Source organism: Ailuropoda melanoleuca, chromosome 2 (genome assembly GCF_002007445.2).
Source record: "Ailuropoda melanoleuca isolate Jingjing chromosome 2, ASM200744v2, whole genome shotgun sequence".
NCBI classification, from domain to species: Eukaryota; Metazoa; Chordata; class Mammalia; order Carnivora; family Ursidae; genus Ailuropoda; species Ailuropoda melanoleuca.
This window is the reverse complement of record NC_048219.1, coordinates 138229987-138256895: the sequence shown is the minus strand read 5'-3', so window position 1 is coordinate 138256895 and position 26909 is coordinate 138229987. Positions and strand designations below refer to the sequence as shown.

Here is a 26909-nt window from a genome sequence, read left to right as displayed (position 1 = left end):
CTTTCCCTTTGTCATGTCCACATTGGATTAATTTTTTCCTTTGGTTAATCACAATTCTTGGAAAGAAAGACCTGAAGGCCCATTTTGTTATATTCGTTCTTGAGGGAAAATTGGAAACATTAACTTGATCCCAGGACTTTCTTGAGCTTTGTAATTGGGGAAGTGTGAGGTGGTGGGCCATCCAGTAGGTATGGTAGAACCTGGTTCCCAACTCTGATATTTGCTGCAAGTGTAATCAGATCCAAGAAATGTGGAGAATTCTAGACCTGAGGGTACAGTGCTTTCAGAGATTATAATTTACTGAGGACCTGTTGGTGTAGGCTGTGATGGTCTTCCTCCCAGGGAAGAGCACAGGGTGAAGGAGGGTGAAGAGTGAACGTGAACTTGGAGGCTCAATGAAATATTTGGCACCAATCTACCAAGATAGGACAATTTCTGTACCCCTTAAGCTGTATAGTCTTTGAGAAAGACACTTTATATCTTGTGTTGTTCTACCTGCTCCCTTCCTCCCATATTGTATTGTTTATATGTCAGTTTTTAAATCTCTTTTTACACAGAACTAGGACTGCTGTGACAGTAAACAGCCCTATCATGTAATGGACTTTCAATGAACACTTATTAAATAAATGAATAATAAGTTAATGAATAAGTAGAAGAGAAGATATTTTTCATGTCTGAAGACTAATTTAAGTTTAATTTTGGTTATAATTTTTGACATCAGAGGAAAGGCAGCTGAGTAAATGGATCTTTCCAAATACTTTATTGCAGTTGCAGTTTTGTGTCTGTGTCTTCTTGAGGGGATGGATATATGGCAGGTCTTACTTTATTCTGATGTAGCACTGTCCAGTAGAACTTTCTGCAGTGGTGGGAATGTGCTATATCTACACTTTCCAGTATGATAACCACTGATCCTATACAGCTGTTAATCACTTGAAATGTGGTGAGACTTAAGAAACTGAATTATTAATTTTATTTCATTTTAATAAATCTAAATATAAATTTAAGAAGCCATAGTGTGCTAGTGCCTACTGTATCAGAAAGCACAGTTTTGAAGGGAAAAATTTACACCAAAATTCAGATATCTTGTAAACCAACATTAGTAAATTAAATGCAATACCACAGGGCTGTGAATTTAAGCAGTGCTGTGCATCTTCTGTGAAATTAACCTTTGTGTAGATTTTTAAAAAAATGTTCTAATGCTTTTGGATTGTCTGTAGTGTGAAGATGCCTGTTCTGCATTCCTGTTTTTTGTTGTATGCCTAGAATCTGTGCCACCTCTAGAGGGTGCTTATTTAGATACGGGCCTCACTACATTCTTGTGTAGCCGGTCCAAGATTTTTGTCAGCGTGCACTCAAAAAATGCCGGTAAATGTGATTACAAATGTTTATTTCCCACGTGGCAGATTTTAATGATTGCCAGATATGGGGAGTTTGTGACCAGATCTGTGAAGACCGAATTGGCCATCACCAGTGCCACTGTGCAGAAGGGTATGTCTTGGAGCATCAGCGGCATTGCAAAGCTGATATTTCCTGTAAGTAAATTAAGGACACTTGCCATATCTCTGAACAGGAAACTTAGGACTGATATCCTCCTTCCATCGCAGATGACAAAAGAGATACCAGCATTTATGTGGATAGCAGGGTTTTATCATCACAAATTAGGAGTGGACCCTGCTGCCAGAAGAACGGGTCCACATTAATTTTGCATTTTGATTATTAGGACCAGTTTATGGATTAATCATGACCGTTGGTCATTTTTTCTTTTTAATATTTGTTACTTGTTCACTTTGTGTCTGAGTTGTTGTGTCAGCCACCACATTTAATTGTGGAATATATTTTTTGCCTAGTTTGGATTACTTGGACATTTAAATTTTAATTAACTTACCACAAACATGGGTGACAAGTATCTATAGAAGTAATTTTGGCATTGTTTATGAAAAATTTAGGAGTGATTAAAAATGGACCTCTGAAATTTGGATTGGACTTTTGGGGAATGCCCTCATTCTGGGTGTTTTGTTGGAATCAATCTTAAGTACTGTAGTACAGAAAAGTCATGGGGAAAATCCATTAAAAAATGATATCATCTCTCCCCCCCCCATTTTGTCACCATGCATTTCTGGATAAGAAGATCTTTGTTCCTTTTTTTCCAATTTTTTTTTTTCACACATGATCTTGAAGTTCCTTTGGTGGCCTTCTGAAATTTATCTGCTCATAGAATTGATGAAATGGGCCATTTCCAGGTTATTTTTGTGTGGAAATATCGGAATTGCTGTTTACTAGCTTTTTGGTACAACTGATTTTTAATGTTTAAATGTATTTACTTTTGAAAGGATGATAAATTCGTATGTTCAAAAATTCTAAATTAGAAAAATGTCTTTCTCCATCTCTGTTCCTCTCTGCCCAGTCTCCACTTCCCTTCTCCCATTATTAATCATTATTTACTTTAATTCTAGAGATTGTTAAATACATAAATAAGAATGTACAAATACAGGTATCTAATTCTGTTTTTACTGATTATGGGAGTAAACTATACTTGCAGTTGTGCATTTTGCTGTCAACATGTATCAACACAGAGACTTCCTCCTCATTCTTTTTTTTTTCTGGTGGCATAATATTCCATTATTTTGATGTACATTATTTATTTAACTAGTCCCCTACTGATGGGCTGTTATGTCATTTTTTTTTTTTATCCTTTGCTATTGCAAACAAGACCACAATGAAAACCTTGATATTCATACGTCATTTTGCATGCTTGTGAGTATATAGGTAAAGCAGATTTGGATCCATCACTGCCATGTTTTTACAGAGTGATTTCCCAGTAATCCATAAAATATGTTCTGTGCTTTACAGAATCTGAAGTGCTGGGTTAGATGCCCATATCATAGAGGATTCTTGAAAATACCTGAGGTATTCCTTTCCACATCACTGAAAGTGCACTGGACTAGCCGTCAGGACACCCGAGTTCTTGGTAGACTCTGCTCCAAACTTAACCATGCTTTTGGACACTTCATCAAGCATCTTTGTGCCTCAATTTGCTTTTCTGTAAACTGGGTAGAATGACACCTGTATGCCTGCCTCAGAAGTTTATTTTCAAATCAAATAAGATAGCATAGAAGAAGCATTTAACAAGGCAGGAAGCATATCAGTTGTAAGTTTGCCTGAAAGGGTGATAGGCCTAGGCTTATTCCCTTGAAGGAGTGATAATGCCTTTCTTCCTTCACATGTAGCTGAGCAGGCCTCCGTCATCTTCTCCAATGGTCGGGATTTGCTAATTGGTGATATTCATGGATGGACTTTTTCGATGCTGGTACGGTCTCAGAATCACGGAATGGCTGTGGGTGTGGATTTTCACTATCACCTACACAGAGTCTTTTGGACTGACACTGTGCAAGATAAGGTAAATAGAAATTTCAGGAGTATAGCTTGGGAGCTGATAGAACCCCAAGCACAAAGTGTTGATAGCTTTTCATTTTTGGGGGAGTGGAAGGGAAAGTACTTTTGTTTTCTAACAAAAAAGGCCCTTGAGATATTTTAGGTTAATCAGCACCTTTTCTCTGCTATACTATTACATGTGACCTATTAAACAAAGCAGTCTATTATATGGATTAGCCTTGAGCAACTTTTAATTTTATTCGAAACGGAGTCCAAAAGCCTAATTAAAAGAAATAGTAGACATTCTTTCAAAACTGGATAGATATTTGGTAGTAATTTTTGAAACTTGATCATTTAAAATGTAAAAAGTACTCTGCTTCCTTGGATGATAAAAATCAGATTTTACCTGCATCTTCTAAATGGAACCATAATTGAAGATTGGGTAACAAATATTGACAGCGTTTTGTTTAACAGCCAAAATTTCATTATGCTGTCTTCTTTGGAAAGTGTTATATATTTGATTGCAACTTTTGAGTGATGCAACAGAGATTTTTTTTTAGAGACCTCTAAAGAGTTATGAAATTTTATTTCTTCCTCTTATATTTCCTTGTACTCTTACTAAAATTTTAATTCAAATAAGTGGTAACTTGCAAAAAATTTCTAAAAATTGCAAATTTGTATTATTAACAATTCTGATGTGATTACAGCTAAAAATCAAAACAAACCATCACCACCCCCTCCACAAAAAATTTCACATTCTTTAATTAAACTTTCAATAGCTACCAAGAATTAGAAATGCAGGATTGAAAAACTCCAACTTTTTATATTTGCCTTACATATACTTTTAAAGAAACTCTTTTTCTCCCCAGTAGCCTAGGATGTAAAATATTTTAGCAAATCTCATAGGTAAGTCTAGATGACTGATTGGTACAACATAGATAGATATACTGAATGAATATAGGAAAACAGTGCCCACAATTATGTTTAAGAAGTGTAATTTTGGGTTTTCTTTCAGGTTTTTTCGGTTGACATTGATGGCTTAAACATCCAAGAAGTTGTTTCTCTTGATGATCCAGAGAATGTAGCTGTGGACTGGGTTAATAATAAACTTTATTTGGTAGAGACCAAGATCAACTGCATAGATATGGTAAATTTGGATGGAAGCCATCGGGTTATCCTTATAACTGAAAACTTGGGGCATCCTAGAGGAATTGCCCTGGACCCAACTGTTGGGTAAGTGAAGTGAAAACATACAGATTTTAGTATTTTTGAAACTTTATCTCTCCCTGTAGGTAAAACATCCATTGGCTTAATTAAAGGTTAATTCTGATTTCTTGTAGGGTCTGTACTCTAGAACCCATTTTTATTTTATATCTTCATTCATGTAAGCTTTAAATGAGTACATTTCCTTTTGTACTAAGATTATGTGATTTTTTGGGGGTATGAATTTTAATCTTAGTGTTTGCCACATTTGCTTAGCGGAGAGATTGGACTCTGTTCTGACTCAACCTAATAATATTGTTACAGCTAAATGTTACTTTTGATTCACCATTGTCAAGATGATCATTCTAACATGAATTAGCTGCCAATTTTTTTAAAGAGGGGAAAGAAGATTGGAGCTATCCCTTTTAGCACGTATTTGTTTTACAAACTGGGATTGAGATGACAGTGCTAATACCTCATTTTAAGTTGTTCAGTGTGAATCAACCACATCAAGATTGATAATGCTAACTTGTCTCCAGGTGTATGTTAGATTTTCCTGATGTCCACATTTGAGTGCAGTTATAGGAGACTTGGCTTTCTCCTAGATTTTCAAAGTTTGGTCTTAGAATGCTTGTATGAACTTCAGGCTACTGAAGGGTTGGTGAATGGTGATTTTTCATTTCTACTTCATGATAGTTTGCTGTCTTTCCTTGAAAATAATGGAAATGTTCTCTAGACTAAGCCTTAGAATGGGGAATTAAGGAGGGAAATGGTTTGATAGCTTATTTTATTTTATTTTTTTATTTTTTATTTTTTTAAAGATTTTATTTATTTATTTGATAGAGATAGAGACAGCCAGCGAGAGAGGGAACACAAGCAGGGGGAGTGGGAGAGGAAGAAGCAGGCTCATAGCGGAAGAGCCTGATGTGGGCCTCGATCCCATAACGCCGGGATCACGCCCTGAGCCGAAGGCAGACGCTTAACTGCTGTGCCACCCAGGCACCCCTGATAGCTTATTTTAAAATGTATTTGTATGTTTTCCTGGGTGTAAAAAAGTGAAGTGAAAGGCAGAGCCAGGAGTCAGGGGAGAAAGTTGAGAAGATGCATGTGAATTTTGCCATATTAGTGCATTTTACTAGTTGCTATTTGGAGTTGTTGACTCTCCTGATTGGCCTTCGTAGTTTCTGATATTTTTTTCTTTATTGTTTTATATTCCCATGCTTCTCTAATCAGCTAGAGGAAATTTCCATTGATCCAAACATGCAACCTAAAAGAATATTTTCCAGATAAACTTGTAAAATATCGACTTTCATCTTTTGTCTTTTGTAGTTATTTTCATCTTTTGTTTGTCTTTTGTAGTTATTTATTTTTCTCAGATTGGGAGAGCCTTTCTGGGGAACCTAAGGTGGAAAGGGCTTTCATGGATGGCACCAACCGTAAAGACTTGGTAAAAACAAAACTGGGATGGCCTGCTGGGATAACTCTGGATATAGTATCAAAGCGTGTTTACTGGGTCGACTGCCGTTTTGATTACATTGAGACTGTAACTTATGATGGAATTCAAAGGTAAAAAGTATATTTTTTTTTATAGCTTCATAAGTTTGGGGGAAAGTACCTAAAATTTATGGCAAGGGATACAGAGGGACCAGAATTAAAATACTGCTCTGTTCGTTGACAATACATCTTGAATGACCTTTATGTTGACATTTGTGTGAAGTGACATTTGGGGGGGGGTTGTTAACTTTCCTCGTGTTCCGTGATAGCATTCGTTACATATTACTTAGAGCCTTTGTTCTTTGATTTTTCCTCTCCAACTTCTCCCCAACTCCTAGATGAAGCACATTATTTTCATTAGCTCCTGAGCCCATTTATTTCTCTGGGTCCCTTAAAATTTGTCTCCAAAGATCACTTTATCTTTTAGCTTACTAATTTTCCCCCACTGAATAAATAAGTTTTATTATTTATTTAGCATTAGCTGGTGGGAATTATTTGGACTTTACTCTGCCCTTATGTACTTCAAATTTCAAAGAGAAATTCTGACTTGTATTTTTACCTGATACACTTCAACGATATTTAGATATTGAGCATAAAATATGGCATACTTTTTATTTCATCTTAATCTGATGAGAGTTAACTGTTAATTGTTAACTATTTTAGCTTCTCTGCTTTTGATATTTTCAAAAATCGGTTAAAACACAGTTTTTAAATTCTATCAAAACTACTCTTTGTGGCTTCAGAAAATAAGCTAGCCAATTTAATTTTTTCCAAATGACTTGTTCTATTGTTTTCTGAATGGAAGGAATATTATAGTTTTGTTTTCTCCTTTATCTCTATTTTGTAAGGATTGTATCACTGTTTGCCACTGGATTTCATATTCTTAGAACAGTCTCTGCTTGGCTAAATGAAGTGATTGGGTATTAGACTATGACTTCTCATCATTAAAACTGGTACCCATAATGAGAATGTGAATAAATTTAATGAAAACATACCAATCAACCCAATAAGTCATACAAAAACAGTTGAGAAATTGCCTAATTTTTTCCTCTTTGACACTATATTAGATGGTATAAATATTTTTATGCTAAGGTTAAAGTAAAACATAAAAACATAACAATCAATGGAGTTTCAGAAATATTTGAGTGCTTTGCTGGCTGTGAAGAAACATCAAAGAGCTATTCAAGGTCACGGGTACAGCTGAAATCATAAAGTCACTGCCTATTGCTTTGCCAGCAGGTGGCATTCAGGGTTCTGGAATTTGCTAACTGAAAAGGAAAAACCATTCTCTAATCTTAATGTACCATGTCATTATGGAGTGTTTTAAAATGTGCGCTAACTTGTCAACTTAGGTTTCTTTTCTCCCCCCATGTTTTTGGTGTGTTTCCCAGCCTTAGTATCTTCAGTTCTTTTCTTAGACTCCTATTGAGTTTTTTAGTTTTCAGCGGTGTTAGGATTTTTCTTTAAGGACTTTCTATTTTGCAAAGAGGAAAAAAAAATGAGTTTTCCCTTATGAACCATCCTCTACCTCTCTTTATGTGGCCTATGTGACTTTTCGTCTATGTAGAAGTAGTTATGACAGACACTGTTGATTTTCTTTCCCTTGCTTGGCACCTTTTACTTCTTTTTCTTCTACTGAAGCAGCTCTGGCCACTTTGTGCCTCCACTACAAGTATGATGAGCAGACAGTTTTATCAAGCAGAGACGTAGCAGTGGTAGCACTACTTTTTGGTTTCCCAAACTGACATCAGGAGTAGGTCTGTGTCTTTGCTTTGGGTTGAACTGTTCTGCCACTATCCTGCTCCCTGATGCTAGGAAATGGCTAATGGTACAGTGTGAAATACATTGAATTCCCTTGTTATACTTTTTCACCTATGGATCACAAAATATTTTACACCTTAGTGTTTTGTTTTGTTTGGTTTTTTGTTTTTTTTGTTTTTTGTTTTTTTTTTTTTTTGGTGGGGCAACCTTAATAGAATGAGAAGCATGTAAAAAACAGTAATTTTTCAAAAAATCTGGAACAAAGTAGAACTGGGACTGGAATTTTATTTTCAAGGGTCTTTCCCAAGAGACTACATGAAAGTCCTTCTATCAAATGTAGGTCGAAATATATCCACATTTTAAAATGTATTTTTCTATATATCCTGTGTTTGTAACAAGAAATTACTTAGCATTTTAGGCATTTACTTGAACTAATTCCACCTTTAATCGAAATGAAGGAAAACAAAAACATTGCGATATACATCTTTTGTAACAGGAAGACAGTAGTCCAAGGAGGCTCACTCGTTCCTCATCCCTTTGGAATAAGCTTGTTTGAAGATCACGTATTCTTTACTGATTGGACAAAGATGGCTGTAATGAAGGCAAACAAGTTCACAGAGCCCAGTCCACAAGAGTACCACCAGACTTCTCTGAGGCCCTTTGGAGTGACTGTTTATCATTCCCTCAGGCAGCCCTACGGTATGTCCCAGAACAATGGAAACCCTGTTTAGTATTGGCCTTGGTTGAAAGGTTTTCTCAATGCTATGGAAGTTAATGATGAGTGATCTCATGAGATTTCGGCGGCATTTTCAAATATATGATGGGTTATCTAGAGAGTTAACCTCTCTGAAATTGGCTCTGTAGGTCATGGGGCCTTCTGAAAAAATTGATGTATATCAGAGTTCAAATGCCAAATCTACAGGAAACTTAGGGATATATTTTACAGACATTCATTGGCACCTACAATATGCCAGGTCCTGTCTTAACTGCTGGGGATGTACAGCAAATAAACCAAACCAAAATACGTATCCTCATTTTACTGGGAGAAATCTTGTATTCAATCCGTTAATATTAAAGTTGAGGAAACTGAGGCTTGGAAGAAGAAACCAACATGCCCAAGTGTTCATTTGAGGTAGTGTCAGAGCCAATTTATTTTTCTTCTTCTCCATTGTATATGGATGACACCTGTTATTTGGTTTACATTGAATCTGTGGAAGGCTAACAGTGTTTGGTGTCTTATAGGCTGGTCACTTATCAAAGAAAAGAAATATTTTGATCCAGACACCATTTAGTCTTTTATTTTATAGTAAGTCTTGTTTGTGTTTCAAGGTTTTAAGTTGACAAAACTATTGTGACTGTATATGGCTCTTTTCTGTACTTGCTTGTGCATCAAAAACATAAAAAGAAATATGATAAACTAAACTGATTGAAAGTTTAGTATCAGTGAACAGTAATTATGGGAAAGGCAGATTTTACTTCAAAACTCCCACATTGAGTGGTGGGTCTGACTTTAGGATGGAGAAAGACCAGAAAGTAATTAGGTTGATCTTTTTTTTAAAACAAAAACCAACCACTAGAACTGATACATTGAAGGATATTCATCTCTTTGTAGTCATCCTGGGATAACATATAATTTAGCTGAAAGTACATACTACATCTGAAAACATTTGGAAGTCTCTATTTAGAATAATCAGTTCATGAGCTTCTAAATTCCTATTTGCCCTTGACCAAAAACATTACCCAATTTTATCATCCAGATTATTTGTTGTTTCCCCAAATCAATCCACCTGAGAAGGTAAAGAGACATTTTAAAAATTAAATTAAATTAAATTTTTTTTTGGTAAAGAGAATTTTAAAGAATAAGTCAAAAGCTAAGAAGACAGTTTTCAAAGCAGATATGAACTTTTTGGCTGTGCAAGTTGTATACAATGAGCTTTTTAAGTCATGGCTTTGAGAATGGGTTTTAGAAGTATAAGCTGGTTTGTATTGCAGGACTGTAGGGTTTTGGAATCAGATCTGGATTTCACTTCTAATTTAGCTGCTGAATAATCTCAGACAAGTTGTGTTACCTTCTGGAGCTTTGGTTTCCTCTTTTATAAAATTGGGATCATAATACTTAGCTCTTAGAGTCATTGATTGTAAGTTTGCTTACTTAAAAAGCATGCATCCAGTGAGTTATGGTTACTTACTATATCTTATGAATGGTCAAAATAACACTCAAGCTTTTTGGGAGGAAGTGGTTATTTTTTAATCACTGGGACTAGCAGACGTAATTACCTTGGGGAGAAGAACTCCCAAAGTTACGCAGCTGTGGGAATCCTGTGTGTTGCCACTACCAGTTTGAGGGTAGGTGGGAGAGCTTATATGGGAGTGTATACAGCAGCAAACAGCAGTGGTTTTTGAGTTACAAGCCCATTATTTTGTTTCACGTACCTGGCTCAAAGTGGTTTCACATATCTTGGGTAATCATACGTTTCTAATTGAGATTTAACCCTGTATATTTTTCCCTCTAGTTAGCAATCCATGCGGAGATAACAATGGGGGCTGTGAGCATGTCTGTGTCCTCAGCCACAGAACAGATAATGATGGTTTGGGTTACCGCTGCAGGTGCACACTCGGCTTCAGCCTGGATGTGGATAACCGCCACTGTGTTGGTAAGAAATCGCTTCCGGGCTGTCTTTCTGGCAGGCAGCGTAGCAGTATGTGCTGCTTTTGGACTGGGTCAGCTTCCTGTCATGCTCCTTCATGGTGAATAAGCATTTGGTAGCTGACAGAGCATCTTCCTCAATAGGCATTACTTCCCTTACACACAGGGTTCAAAGATGTAGATTTCTGTTCTTTGGGCTTTCCTTTTCTAGGGTTTCCTTGGGCTCCCTTTTCCCTTTTCTCCTTCCTGAACACTTTGTCTCCTTTGAAAATTATGCCTTTGCAATTCCATACAATTTAATTTTGAGTTTTCTCTGCTATGTATACCTTTTCTACTTTAGACGTTAGCCTTCACTTTATTGGGAAATACTTCCCATCCCTTCCGTTGCCCTCTCCTAGACCACTGCTTCTGCCTCTCGAGGGGGGTGGTTGACCTCGATCCTACTTGGCTTTATTGCTGTGTCCCAAAGCAAGCTAAGTGTTGGGGCGGCTCACTTCCCCATCTAGTTTTTTGCTTTTCAGTTCAGATTTTCTCTTTATATCTGCCTCTATGCTCCAGGATTCAATTATTCCCTCAAACACTTCTTTTCTTCCTCTTTGGTTGTCTACATATCTACTCCTAAGTAGACTATTGCCCCACCTCAGCTGATGACGAAATGCATACTCCAAACCAATATTTGGTTTTCTTTTCTTCCCCTTGAAAACTCTCCTTTTTAATGCCTTTGACAAATTCTGGCTCCCCAGATGGTACTGCTTTGGGCTGGTATGTAAATTCTCTAATTCTAACTGAGACAAACTTGTTCACTTTGTAGGTAATCCTAGATTCAGATAAAAATCAACCTCATTCGGTGTTATGCAAACAATGAATCATGGAGCACTACATCAAAAGCTATAATGATGTACTGTATGGTGACTAACATAACATGAGGAAAAAAAATCACCTCATTCAAAAAGTCCTGTGTCTCTATTACATTGACACTACATTGTCTAATAATTTTGCTCTTCAACTCCTGCAATTTTATCTTTGTCTTGGGTATACCTCCTTCATCTCTCTCTTTATGATTTCCTGGCATACTGTCTCCTTTGATTTTAAAATCACTTCTTCTTTCCTTTTTCCTCTATTTTTCCTCTCCTCTCCCATCCTTCCCTCCTTTATTTATTCCTAAATAACTTACTTCGTTGCTGTTAATTCTTCTCTTTCGTTGCTGTTAATTCTTCTCTTTCGCTGGTCTGAAGACCTTAAAAGCTGCAGTAGGATTCTTTGTATAGATTTCTATACAAAAGTTAATCCAGATCAAGAATTTTGATGGGATTACTATGTCATTCAGTTAATATTGCTTTAGAATTCATCATAGGGACAGTGTTCTATATAAATAAATCTTAAGGATAAATTTTTCAAGAAGAAGTAAGAATGTAGCAGTTGTATCACCTTCATAGCTGCTTATCTTTTTTTCCTCTCTTCCCATTATTTCCAGCAATGTTTTCCACGGATTTGTTTTTTATGTTTATTTCAGAATTGTAAAATGTGGTTTATGGATGTATAAATAATTTCTCTGGAATTGAGGGAGGACAAGAACCTCCTTCAATGTAGCCGATGGTGTTGTGTTCTTCTTCCTACAGCTGTTAAGCAATTCCTGATCTTTTCATCTGAGGTGGCTGTTCGTGGCATCCCATTCAACCTGTCTACCCAGGAAGATGTCATAGTTCCAGTGACAGGAAGTCCTTCTTTCTTTATTGGGATTGATTTTGATGCTCAGGAAAAGACTATCTTCTTTTCAGATACAGCAAAAGACATGATTTATAAACAAAATATAAACGGCACAGGTGAGAATACATTGAAATTTTTTTTGCACAGTTTGTCCATTTTTTAATAATAATACTAGTAATTTGCTTACTAGAACTTACTTAGCTTGCTAAATACTTCTAGTTCAGGAAAAGAAATCCATTGCTTTTCTCATGATTTTAATTAAAACAAACACTTCCTTTCTTTAAGAGTGTGTTTTTAACAATGAGAAATATTAACATAAAAGAAGCTGACATTCCATAAAAGGAGAGTGAAGTGTATTAAAGTCAGTAATGGGTTAATTGACTAGAGGCTGTTCCTCATATTCAAGCAGCCAGATGACCTCTCTTGAGGGATGTGGGGCTTGAAATAATAATACCCTCCATGAATTATATGGAAATATGGATTTACTGTAATTTTTCATTTGGTTGGAATTCTGTTAATATATTCATAATCATCACAGAAAGATAAATTATGGCCAGTCACACTATACTTGTGAGTACTCTATTGAATGATGGCATAACTCAGTATTTTGATTTTATAACCCCCTGGAGAATTCTACCAAACATTGAAAGAAGGATTAATACTGATTCTTTTGAAACTCTTCCAAAATACTGAGGAGGGGGAATACTTTCAAAGTCATTCTATGAGGCCAGCATTACTTTGATACCAAAACCAGATTAGGATACCATAAAAAGGGGCTCCTGGGTGGCACAGTCATTAGGCGTCTGCCTTCGGCTCAGGGTGTGATCCCGGCGTTGTGGGATCGAACCCCACATCAGGCTCCTCCACTGGGAGCCTTCTTCTTCCTCTCCCACTCCCCCTTCTTGTGTTCCCTCTCTCGCTGGCTGTCTCTATCTCTGTTAAATAAATAAACAAAATCTTTAAAAAAAGAAGGATACCATAAGAAAAGAAAACTATAGAACAATACCTGTGATAAATATTGATGCAAGAATTTGCAACAAAATGTTGCAAATAGAATTCAAGAACACATTAAAAGGATTATACACTATGACCAAGTGGGATTTATCCCTGGGATGTAAAGATGGTTCAATATATGCAAATCAATAAATGTAAAACGTCACATCAATAAAATGAAAGATAAAATCACATGATCATCTCAATAGATGCAGAAAAAGCATTTAACAAAATAAACATACTTTCATGATGAAAACTCTTAGAGTGAGTATAGAAGAAACATATCTCAATACAATAAAGGCCATGTACAGCATACACACAGCTAACATTATACTTAATGGAGAGAAATTGAAGGCATTTCCCCTAAGATCAAGAACAAGGCAAGGATGCCCTCTGTCACCACTCCTATTCAATGTAGTACTGGAAGTTCCAGCTGGGGCAATTAAGCTAGACAAAGAAGTAAAAGGTGTCCAAATCAGAAAGGAAGAAATAAAAAAGTAGTTACTTGCTGATGATATGATCCTGTATATATATAAAAACCCAAAGGATCAGTCAAGAACTGTTGGACTTAATCAACAATTTCCATAAAATGTCAGGACACAATCAACATAACAGAAATCAGTTGCATTCTTTTACACTAATGATGAAGCATCCAAAAAAGACATAAAGAAAATCAATCCACCCACAATAGCATCAAAAACAATAAAATACTTAGAAATAAATTTAACCAATGAAGTGGAAGATCTGTATAATGAAACCACAAAACTTAGAGGAAAGAAATTCAAGAAAACACAAAAAATGGAAAAACATCCCATGTTCATGGACTGGAAGAATTAATATTGTTAAAGTGGTCATACTACCCAAAGTCATCTACAGATTCAGTGCGATCCCCATCAAATTACCAAAGGCATTCCTCATGGAAATAGAAGAAACAATGCTAAAATTTGTGTGGAACTATAAAAGACCCTGAATAGCCAAACTGATCCTGAGGAAGCAGAACAAGGTGGGAGGTATCACACTTCCAGATTTTAAAGTATACTACAAAGCCATAGTAATAAAAACAGTATGATATGGAACAAAAATAGACGTATCGTGGAACAGTGGGACAAAATAGCCCAGAAATATGAGTAGTCAACTCATATTTGAGAGGAGATTCAAGAATAACCAATGGGAAAGGGATAGTCGCTTCAACAAATGGTGCTGGGAAAACTGGAGAAACACATTGAACCCTTATTTCACATAAGCCACAAAAAAATTAACCAAAATAGATCAAAGACTTAAAAAACTGATACCCGATACCATAAAACTTCCAGAAGAAAGTGTAAGGAAGAAGTTCATCAATACTGGTGTTGGCAATAATTTTTTGCACATGATGTCAAGCATAAACAACAACAACAAATGGGACTACATCAACCTCAGAAGCTTTTGCACAGCAAAAAAAAAAAAAAAACAATAAAATGAAAAGACAACATACAGAATGGAAGAAGATATTTGCAAACTACATATTAATAAGGGAGTCAGTATCCAAAATACATAAAGAACTCAGTCTAGCTCAATAAAAACAACAGCAATAACAACAACAACAACAAAAATCTAATTAAAAAGTGGACAGAAGAACCAAGTAGACATTTTCTCAAGTGGGACATCAAAATGACCTACAGACGCATGAAAAGATGCTCAACATCAATAATCATTGGGGAAATGCAAATCAGAACTACAATGAGCTATCCTCTGATATAAGTCAGAATGGCTCATATCAAAAAGAAAAGAAATAACAAGTGTTGGTGAAGATGTAGAGAAAGGGGAACTCTGATGCACTATTGGTAGGAATGTAAATTGGTGCAGTCACTGTGGAAAATAGTATGAAGTTTCCTCAAAAAATTAAAAATAGAAATACCATATCATCCAGTAATTCCACGACTGGTATTTGCCCAAAGAAAATGAAAACGCTGATTTGAAAAGATGCGTGCACACCTATTTGTTGCAGCCTTATTTACAATAGCCAAATTATGGAAATGGCCTGTGGCCATCAATAGATGAATGGATAGAGAAGATTTTCTATATATACACAATGGAATAATACTCAGCCCTAAAAAAGAATGACATCGTGGGATTTGCAACAACGTGGATAGAGCTGGAGAGTATACTATTAGATGAAATAAGAGGGTCAGAGAGACAAATGCCATGTGATTCACTCATATGTGGAATTTAAGAAACAGATGAACAAAGGAAAAAAAGAGACAAAGTAAAAAATAGACTCTAAACTGTAGAGAACAAATTGATGGTTACCAAAGGGGAGATGGGTGGAAGGATGCATGAAATAAGTGAAGGGGATTAAGAGTACACTTACTAGATGAGCACTGAGTAATATACAAAATTGTTGAATCACTATATTGTACGTGTGAAACAAATGTAATAGTGTATATTGACTATACTGGAGTTAAAATAAAAAAAATTCATCTTCCTCTCTTTCCTTTTTCTTTTTTTATTTCAAGCTTTTTTTCCCATGCTGGACACTTTCTTCAAATTTCTGTGATTCTTGTTTAATATTAAGGGCAAGGCTATAAAAGCTACCAGAAGGTCTGTCTGTAAGTTTGAGCCTCATCAGCTGGTGAACTTGAGGTGATGAGGCAGCTTTTCTGTTCGGGAGCTCCCAAACATTGGTATTAGTAAATGATATTAGTAAATCTTTTGTCATTAGTAGATGTCTCCATTCTCCTTGGTGTGGGGAGTAAGAGGTGAGGGTAGCTTGCTGTCTATGTTCTAGGAGAAGTACAGAGGACAGGGGGCTGAAGACCTTGTGTGACCTGAGTCACACAATCCCCCTGTATTCAATTCTGTTCCATCCCAGCATTCCCTTGTGCATTGTGGTATCCTGGAGCCCATGGCATCTCTGCCTGCCTCAGTTCCTTCAGAGAAGATCTCTGATCTGTTAGAGGAGGTAGATGGAGGGGAGTGGCACAGATGCTTAGCCTCTGAGAGGGACCTGGTGGTCTGATTGCCCCGGATACCAACTTTTAACTAAGCCCCTTAGTCCTCGCCCCTGAGTTTCTCCCGGTACCTCTGAGAGCCAGTATGCTGGGGCTTCGTGTGTGTGTGTGTGTGGGGGGGGGTCTTTTCCTCTGCTGGCACTGAGTTTGCAGCTTTCTCCCCCACTTAGCGAGTTACTATCCCTCTAATCACTTAATCTTCTAAACCATGGAAATCTCTTATCTGCTGCCCCTGTAATGGCATTTTGAGAGTTTGGAAGGAAGAGGAGAAAACATGTGTGGTCAGTCTTCTACTTTGAACCAGAATGCATCTTTTCTGGGGACCAGAATTAGGTCTGCTGAGCTTGGAGAACTCCAGTCAATCTTAGTACTCACCAAAAGGCAGTCTTGTGTCTCTGAGCCCCATGTAGGCTCAGTCTCCTACCAGCGTCTCACAGGTCAGCTCCCTTCTGCTTTGTCAAACTGGAATGCTCATCAAGCCTTTTGTCAATTTCAAGTCTACATGTTGAACAAGTTACCTTTTAAAATATTCTGTAGTCAGTGGTTAAACTTTCTATGCTTTGATGAGGGAGGTGTCACATTGCTGTTTTCCAGGGAGAGAAATAAGTGTTGGTGAGTAAATGTGTAGAAAATGAGTTGTCAGAAATCAAATTAAAGTCAAGATCAGCTGAATGAAGCTCTCAGGGAACTCAGATATGCTCAAATCTCTCGTCCTAAAAGTTCAACCCACCTTCCAGTCCATGTGTCTCTCTAATTACAGCTCTCTCTCTTTCATTTCATGGTTGGACTATATGTTCCTGTTCTCACTTCCACATTTTTACTTCTTATTTCTCATTCCACCCCAATCTGCCAACCATGTCACTTGAAGCCTTTCTCACTTGGTCACCTCCAGTCTCATTTCCTTTTCTTTCTTGGCCGTTCTTTCTAGGTGTTCTTTACAGATCTTTCCTTCTTTGCCTGCTTCCTAAACAACTGTGTTCTCTAGTGTTTAACATTGGTTTTCTTCTTCATGTTCTGCATAACTGCGCCTTCCATGTCTTTGACTACTGCTTATGTAGTGATTTATAGGTCAGTGTGGGGAGACTTACTGAATGATTTTCCTCCTAACCTGGGGAATGAGGGAAAGATCAGGGAAGGCTCTTTCAGTTAATGATATAAATCTCCTTCCAAGCTCTCTAAGGTTCAGACCCGTAATGCCACGTCCCTTTTGGATATCTCACCATATATCCTACAACCACCTCAAAACCAATAGGTCTAAGGGGACATCTGTACCCTGTTTCTCACAGACCTCCTGCCTTAGCATAGAGCATGATCACTATCCCTTCCCCTCTTATTCCCCCATTCCTCCCAGGATCTGGTGGTTACCTAAATTTCTCCGTTTCTTTTAGCCTTTATCATTAACTCATTAACATCTGAAACGTGGAATTCTCAGTCTGTCTCCCTCTCACTTCCAAGCCTTTGCTTTTCTATAGCACTCAATTCACCCCTTCCTTTGGGAAACTTTTCCTCACCTCCACCTTGCCATATGCTTCATTTGGAGTCTGTGTTTCATACCATTCTGTGCATACCTCTGTCATAACACCCATTACTCTTTGATTTTTGCCCCTTGGCCTAATTGCCTCCTCTTCGCTCTCCCACTTCATTATAAATCCCTTGAAGGCAGTGTCCAGACTTCTTTCAAGATGCTTCGCTTTTCTAGGACTCAGTTTCCTCATCTGCAAAATAGGGATACTAATAATACTTTGATTGGAGCGTGGATGAATCCATGTAAAATTCTTGAATCAGTTCCTGGCTCATAATTAGTGTTCAATATAAGCTTTTATTATTAATACTATTAGCAATATTATGTCTGGCACATAGAGGAATTTCTTTTTATAATTCATTAAGTAGATGAATGGAAGAAGCACTAAGAGTGGTTTTCCTACTTCAAAAAAAGTGTTACCTTTTACTGTGACTCAGATTTTCTTTAGCAAAAATAGGAAAAAGAGAGGAAAAGACATAAAAATTTCACAAAGAGGAAAGTGGTTTTTTTTTCTCCCATACCTAGTTCTGATTTTCTTTTGGAATCTTCACTGGTCTTCTCAAAACGTGGCAACTTAGAGGTTTTTGAAAGGCTGTTGATGAAAGGGTTGGGCCATTGCACCTCAGAGATCCCCCCACCAGTCGTACCTGGTGGTGTCAGCTTATCAAAGCTGTCTGTGGGTGGTGGTTGTGAATATGTGAACTCAGGTATCTTCTCTTCAGATGTTCTGCAATGAGAAAATTTTTTTCCTGCAAGGTTTAACAAGGGAGTAAATCTAGGGCATACCACTTCTGGTTCTGTTTATCAGAATCATATCTGTTCTTTGAGAACCAAACTTTTGGGAATGGATAGATTCTAGGTTTATCTCATGTTGTTGCTCAGCAGTTTAGTCTTTTTTTTTTTTTTAAAGAATTCCATATGGGTTACTGAAATATGCTGTAACTATGACACAATTTAAATATGCAGTAGTAGGAAAGTGTATGTCATAAAATATGTTTAGTTTAAACCTTGTCCATATTTCAACTTGCAGGAAGAGAAATTCTCACTGCCAACAGGGTGGAAAGTGTTGAAAGTTTGACTTTTGACTGGATTTCAAAGAATCTCTATTGGACAGACGCTTCTTATAGGAGTGTCAGTGTCATGAGGCTAGCTGATAAATCGAGACGTGCAATAATCCAGAAGTTAAATAACCCACGATCAATCGTAGTTCATCCTATCGCTGGGTAAGTGTGTTCGTGTTTTCTGAAGAGCTTGAAACTGTATGTCTTTTAACGTTATGGAAAAGTGATGCCACAGTTATTTGGCAAGTTCAGCAAATGTAAGATTGAACTATATAAATTGAAATCACCTTACATTTTATCCCTTTAGCATAAGCTTAAGTAATCACTTTATCTCCTTGAAAACTCTTTCTCCTTAGTTTCAGCTTTCCCAGTCTTCACTGAAGTGTGGGTTTTTTTTCACAATTGAAGAGGACCAACAATGTGATAACAGGTTCAGTAGAGAAGGATTGAATGTGCAGTAGAATTATCAGGAAAGGCTCAAATTCTTTCCCTGCTTTAATGTATTGATATAAAGCTTAGTAGAACTTGCTTAATCATTCAGTAGTTTTCAGAATAAAAAGTCTTTCAGACTACAGACTAAGTTTCATGTTTAACCATTCTGTGATTGGTGGTGTCTGACAAGAAAGAACACTTCATGCTATTCTTTTTTAGGTTCTTACGTTTCTAATTTAAATATGGTTAATAGCTAATATGTTTGTTTGGAACAAGTCTGAGTTGGGTAGTTGTATTTGAGGGGAATTAAAAAAAAAGAAATTGAGTAGGAATTCACTAAAGCGTGATTCATTCAGGGCACATAGTAAGCATTTTACATAATCTTGTCTAATTCAAAAGCTGGTTTGTGAGCCAGGTAGATAGAATACCTGTTAGGCAACAGTTAGGCTTCAAATTCCAGGCCCACTTGACTACAAAGCCTTTGCGTCTAAGAACTCTGTATGCTGCCTCTAGAATGTTTATTTTGTATTTTAATTTTCTCCCTGTGAAATAATGTAAGAAACATTTAAAAACTGGTGATACAATTAATAAGAAATTTTATTGCCCTGTAGAGAGTTGATTTTCTAATGAATTTATCTTCAACTAAATCTTTGGCATTTGGTTTTGAAAAGCTGTTAAATTCCTTTCCTACTCACTCCTTCATTTAAAAGAATATGAAGTCACATTTCAGAAAGTTATGTTTTGGAAAAGACTGATTTTAGTTTTAAGGCTCACACGAAAAAGAATTTTTTTCTCCCCTAGATTTTTCTTTTTGTCACTCCTTAGAATAAAAAAAACATGCCTTGGGTAGAGATTGTATAAGAGTTATGTTGATAAGGGTGCATTCTTCATCAGAGATAAATGCTTTCCTGCAAATTGATCAGTTCCTTGTGGAAGATGACTAAAGAGCTATCAAGTGTGTCCTAGATGTTTAATCCAGAGAGGAAAGAGATTAAAATCTGTTTTCTTGCCCATAGTATATCATTTCATTTGAACAACTTTGGAGTATTTAAAATGTAACCCAGGGGCGCCTGGGTGGCTCAGTTGGTGGAGCATGTGACTCAATCTCAGGGTTGTAGGTTCGATCCCCATGTTGGGTATAGGGATTACTTAAAAAATAGTTATACGCAACTAATGAATCATCGAACTTTACATAAAAAACCAGGGATGTACTGTATGGTGAATAACATAATATAATAAAAATATTATTATGAAAAAAAAGTGGTGTAAGGATCTCAAAAAAAAATAGAATCATAAAATGTAACCTGAATTATGTCTTTTTAAAGAATCTACTTGGTGACAGTAGTTTTAGATCCTAGGTGTGGCACAGTGGTTCTCTCCTCTGGATGCCCATTTTAATGCTGTTTGTATTTGTGCCATTGGTTATAAGTTGATAACTGAACTTTTAATTAAGAGTTAGATAAAAAAAAAGAGATCAGTTATATACTCAGTCTGTTTATTACGCAGATTTTCATTTTTTCTGTATAAGCCCAATAGCATATACAGAAAATGAAATTAATTGTAGCAAGTCTCTGGAAAATCTGAATTTGTGCTAAATCTTTCCAAGTCATGTAGTTTGTTCCATTGTTAACATGTTTGATTTCTTACCTCTTTTTTTTAGGTACATATTCTTCACTGATTGGTTGCATCCTGCTAAAATTATGAGAGCGTGGAGTGATGGATCTAACCTTTTGCCGATAGTAAACACTACTCTTGGATGGCCCAATGGGTTGGCCATTGATTGGGGGTAAGTAGGAATCATCCCAAATTACTGAGTTCCCACTTACTGTGAAACAATTATGAAGCAATATGATGGAGTAAGGAAACTGGTACTACTTGCACTCAGATATTTTTACGTCATTGATTAGTGCTGGGAGAAGGCTATAGAATGATACAAGGATACAAAGAACACAAACACAGTAGGCCAGCTTCTGCTGGGATGAAAAATAATGCATTCATGAATATTCTTAGGAAATTGATAGAGGAGGCAGAATCATAGGACCTTGTGGAAAGTCGGTACAGAGGAGGCAAGACCCAAATCCCATTGGAAGTAGAATAGGGATTTGACGAAGTTCAGGTCATGTGTAATTTTCATAGAGAGCATTTGAGGATGGGAAATCTTTGGTGTCAGTTAATCAACAAATACATATGTGCATGTGTGTGTGTGTATATATATATATACACACACTCTGGGAGAATTTTGAAGTATAAGATAGAATTCTCAGGAAATTAATCTATCTAGGAATATAGGAAAAGGTAACAGGATAAAAAAGCTTATGTACATGAAATGCCAAAGTAGTTTAGAGGAGAGACAAAAGAAAGAAATGTATTTAGCCTTTTAAACATGGATTTCTTAACTTGTGGACTTAACAAGGAGAAAAATAAAATATCTAACTTGGAGATAATAACATTTTAAGTTTTCTTTCTTTTTTTTTTTAAGATTTTTTTTTATTTATTAGAGTAAGAGCATGAGCGGGGGGAGGGCAGAGGGAGAGGAAGAGGGAGAAGTAGACTCCCCGCTGGGCAGGGAGCCCCATGTGGGGCTCTATCCCAGGACCCTGGGATCATGACCTGAGCTGAAAGCAGACATTTAACCAACTGAGCCACCCAGGTGCCCCCATTTTAAGTTTTCTAAGATAGTTAATTAAAAATCGCTTCATGAAAGTACTGTATCTTGGGGGGGGCATAAATCTATTACATTTTTAATGAGTATAATTTAATTTTTAAAAACTTTGTTTTTAAATTGAACATACCATTTATGAATGCCCTCAGTGTAAAGGGTGCATTTTTAGTTTCTGGATAACAGATAACTAAGTATTTTATCATTTTAGTGCTTTACGGTTGTACTGGGTAGATGCCTTTTTTGATAAAATTGAGCACAGCACCTTTGATGGTTTAGACAGAAGAAACCTGGGCCATATACAGCAGATGACTCATCCGTTTGGACTTACTGTCTTTGAAGGTATGCTTTGAAGCAATGAAAGTGCGTGTTGTTTTTATACTCTGCAAATTGTTAATAGTAGACTCATCCTTGTTTGACAATCTCACACTTCCAGAAAAGTTGGTTACTTTAGAATACAAAAAAATGAAAATGGTACTATTATGTATAGACAAAACATTTGTTTTTTTGACTCAACATTTCACTTTCAGAGTCTATTTTTTTCTTTTAGACGCTTTTAGATAATAATTGACAACTTAAGAGTATAGCATTTTGTAGATTGCATGTATCATTTCAAATTTAACTCCCCAAGTACTCTATTGCATAAATATCCCACAAAGAAATAGGGAACTACTGCTTTCATCATTTTCGAGAATAAAACAGCAAGAGCGTTTGTGGTGACTTGTAGTGTTTTGTTGTTTTCGGTAAAAATGTCCTCAGAATCCTCGTGGAAAACTTGACTACACATATTTACAACTACATGGTCACTGAATGACTCTGAAGCTTCTTAGACACACATTGGATAACTGATATCATTGTTATATAGAAATGTTAGAATATGGCTTATGAAAAGTAGCAAGATGTACTTGTTTCTTCATCAGCCTTTCCAATAATTTCCTGCTACTAGTAAAGATTGCTGGGGGCATGGAATTCTGGGGAACTGCAGCCATAGGGATATCACACCTATGTATCAGTTTCCCTCTTGAGTGGAGGGGTGGTATTGTGGGTTGAGTTGCAGGGAAAACGAATGTAGCTTGGCACTTGTGAAACAGGTGTTTTGTTTAGTCTTGAAAATAAGGTTTCTGTGAATGATTGTATAGCTTGTGCATTGCACAAAAGTGCCAGGCCAAGAGGGTGAGGAGAGAATAAAATCTACCTCGTTTTGTTTGACAAACCATAATTAGTCCAGATAGAGAAATGCCATTTTGTGATCCACCAAAAGCCCTACCCATATGCTAGTTTTGTCTCTGGTTGAAACTTCCTACTTTAAATAATTAGCCAGCTGCTTTAAAAGACTAGACACTGACTGTAAATCAAAGACTTTCTCCCACACATATAGTGTGGAATGAATAGCTAGTAAATATATTGCATGTTCCATCCTGCTGTCTGTTTATCTGTGGAGGAGTACATGGTATTTAAAAATATTTTAAAAATGCTCTTGAAAGAGTGAGATTTTTGATGAGATGAGTCAGTTATAAATACTCATCCCTTCCTCTTTATGCCTTCCCATTTATTCACTCCCTTTTCATTAATGATGTCAGACAGCCATTGGCTGTTACATCAGAGCGTTATAAGAATGTTAAATTTTCTCTGCTCTTGATGAAATGCTTTGGGATTGAATAAAAATGCAGTGTCAGTACCTTTTGGTTTTATCAATATGAAAAAAATTTTAGTGCATACTTCTGAAAACAACACAATATTCCCCAAATAATAATAATAGTAATAATAATAATAATGTTTCTCCCAACACTGCCCTCATTGTGAATTTCTTATGGAAAATTCTTTAATTACACAAGACTGTAGAAATCATCACTGTTTTCAGTGAAGGCTAGATCTGCTTGACTCTCTGTGCACCACACAGGAGTGAAAGGTTTATTGAACTTCTTATCTATTTAAGTATAGTAAGATACCTTCATGAGTGGTGGGACTCAGTCTAGATAAGATTTAGTAAGTCAGTGACTGATTACTCATTGATTAGGCCATAGATAAGGAAAACTAGTCTAATGATAAAATTTGTGGCATTTTAGGCATTTTTTTTTTGTTAGCTGGGAATTTTAGTTAAGGTATCGTTAAAGAGAAAAATCCACTGATTCTACTAAAAATGTGCATGTTTACTTCCCTGCTTCGGTAGCTAGTGTAGAGTGAACATGACTAAATTTTTGAAGTTTAGAATCTTACGATGCCTCTTTCCCACTATTTTAAACTTCATGGAATATACCTACAGCAGTAGGGGTAGGCACACTTCTGTGGATAATTTTATTGATCTCTAGGGCTACTGTGAAAGTTCCATTTTGCATTAGATCTGTACTTTTCCTTCTCAACAGCTTCCTATTAAAGTTGAGTGTAAAAAAAAATAGTGTCTTCAGTTAAGACATGGGATATACAGAATGGTTGATCTGAAAGGTAACTTAGAGATTTAGTCTATCTCCTTAATTTTACCAAAAAAAAAAAAAACAAAAAAACAAACCCAAAACCCTCACACAGTTAAGTATTTACCTGTAAGCCCTCAGAAGTTTAGTGCTTTAGCTGGGATAAGAACTCAGTCATATGAGGCACATCTAATGCTCTATTGAATAATCCAAAATTTTATTTTTATCTGTGGAAGTCTAAACCCAGTGGCTATTAAATGCCATCACAATACTCCATACACGCCTATCTGAACTGGAATCCTGTTATCATTAAATCTATCGCCTTCGCCTTGTAAAGAGTCATTCCTAGAGAGTAACAATACACAGAAAATGATTACAGAAACAAATTACAGATATTTATGGGAGAATCCTCTCACATTTTCAAGAAGTGTTACAAGCCTATTGCATCTTCCAGAGTGATTTATAAGTGAGCTGTGATGAAAATACTAATCACTGCTGTTTCTTCTTAGACCATGTGTTTTTTACTGACTGGAGACTGGGTGCTATCGTTCGAGTCAGGAAAACGGATGGTGGAGACATGAGGGTTATCCGAAGCGGTATCACTAATATAATGCATGTGAAATCATACGATGCCAACACTCAGATTGGTGAGGGAGATTGCCACGTTCTTTCATATGTTTGTATTTATTTAACATGGTGGCTTCTTTTTTCTTTAGTACTAATGATTTAGTATAGCTCCTGATTGTTATACATTTCTGTCGCCAGATAGTTAAATAACGTAAGACTTACGAACAGTCTCTGTTCAACTCTGTTAACCCTAAAAGTCTTGTTGGGAAAAACACATTTTAAGGACTTTCTCTGTATTTAAATTGAAAGTTATATTTGGCATGTTGACTTCCAGAAAGAAGCTACTTTGTAGTGTTGGGTCTGAACATTGTTCTTTTTCCATTTGTTTTCCTTCACAAACTCAACGTATGATCAATCCAGTGGAAGTGGGCATAACTCACTATCCCCGGGTATTGCTTTTTCAGGTTCTAACTACTGTAATCGACCCACACATCCAAATGGTGACTGCAGCCACTTCTGCTTCCCAGTGCCGAATTTCCAGCGGGTGTGTGGTTGCCCGTATGGAATGAGTTTGACTTCTAATCACTTGACATGCCAGGAAGACCCGTCCCGTGAACCACCCGTGCAGCAGTGTGGCTCCTTTTCCTTTCCCTGTAGCAACGGCAGATGCGTGCCCAGTAGCTACCGCTGTGATGGAGTAGATGACTGTCAGGATAACAGTGATGAGCACCTATGTGGTGAATTCAGTAAATTTGTTAAACAGTCATTATTAAAAATCAGATTATATAAAACTACAATTAAATATATTAAAAACAGAAGTAATAAATACTCAAAATTCATCACTTCCAAATTACTTTCCTACATATGTTATTATCTTTTTTTAAAGATTTTACTTATTTATCCGACAGAGATAGAGACAGCCAGCGAGAGAGGGAACACAAGCAGGGGGAGTGGGAGAGGAAGAAGCAGGCTCACAGCAGAGGAGCCTGATGGGGGGCTCGATCCCACAACGCCGGGATCACGCCTTGAGCCAAAGGCAGACGCTTAACCGCTGTGCCATCCAGGCGCCCCCCCCCCCACTTTTAAGGTTGGGTTATCTCTATGGGAAAAAATCTTTTAGGAATTCAGATTTTTAATATGTACCCCAAGGTTTTAGGAAGCTAGATAATATATATCATTAATAGATAATATTACAAATTATTTCTACCATTGATTTGGACTATATTCACTAACAATTTTTTTTCCCTGACACTGGCTGTTTGGATCACGAATACAGTCATGACATCTTAGCAAGCCCCTCAAAAAGTCTAATACCAAATAGGTTATAACCTTTAGTATCTAGAGAATAGTATCTCAGAATAGGTACTTGGAATAATTGTTTTTGAAAATCCATGTGTTATATTCCCTTTCCCCCACTTTGGAGTAAAATAGGGGTGAAATGATGGTCTTAACATTTATATTTTTCTTTCAATGGTAATCTAGTCTTTAAAGTCTGGAGCCTAATGAATTCTATTGCAGAAAACAAAAGCATTCCATTAAAATAAAAAAATAGATAAAGAACAATTGAAATCTAAGAAATCTCTGTCAAGGTGAGATCAATAGTAATAATAACCTGTCTTTTTGAAGAGAAAGAAGAGGGTCAGATTTGGAAATAAAAGTGCCCACTTGTCCTTTTCTGAAATTTCTAAAATTTCTAAAATGTTTTCTCTTTTATTATCTTTCTGTTTCTAAAAGTACACTTTTTTTACCTGAATATTTTATCAATGTGCATTTTTTTAAATGACACATTTTCAAGGTTTCTGTCAACTAAGTGTGAAATTGTGATTAGAGGAAGTAGCTTAGAAGTCAGGGATGGGGGGCTCCTGGGTGGCACAGCGGTTAAGCATCTGCCTTCGGCTCAGGGCGTGATCCCGGCGTTATGGGATCGAGCCCCACATCAGGCTCCTCCGCTATGCCTGCTTCTTCCTCTCCCACTCCCCCTACTTGTGTTTCCTCTCTCGCTGGCTGTCTCTATCTCTGTCAAATAAATAAATAAAATCTTAAAAAAAAAAAAGAAGTCAGGGATGGGCTTCAGATCACACCAGCTAGAGATT

At 36.6% G+C, this 26909-nt stretch overlaps 1 protein-coding gene across 1 annotated transcript in view; it reads left to right on the top strand.

Annotated features, from left to right (window-relative positions):
- The window catches only part of LRP2 (LDL receptor related protein 2), a 193680-nt gene that overhangs the window by 60424 nt on the left and 106347 nt on the right, over positions 1–26909 (top strand). The window contains 12 exon segments of the mRNA XM_034642228.1: positions 1404–1532; positions 3228–3397; positions 4388–4605; positions 5935–6141; positions 8327–8529; positions 10344–10484; positions 12097–12300; positions 18720–18912; positions 20843–20968; positions 22053–22183; positions 24759–24896; positions 25281–25562. Coding sequence (XP_034498119.1) covers positions 1404–1532; positions 3228–3397; positions 4388–4605; positions 5935–6141; positions 8327–8529; positions 10344–10484; positions 12097–12300; positions 18720–18912; positions 20843–20968; positions 22053–22183; positions 24759–24896; positions 25281–25562 — 2142 coding nt within the window.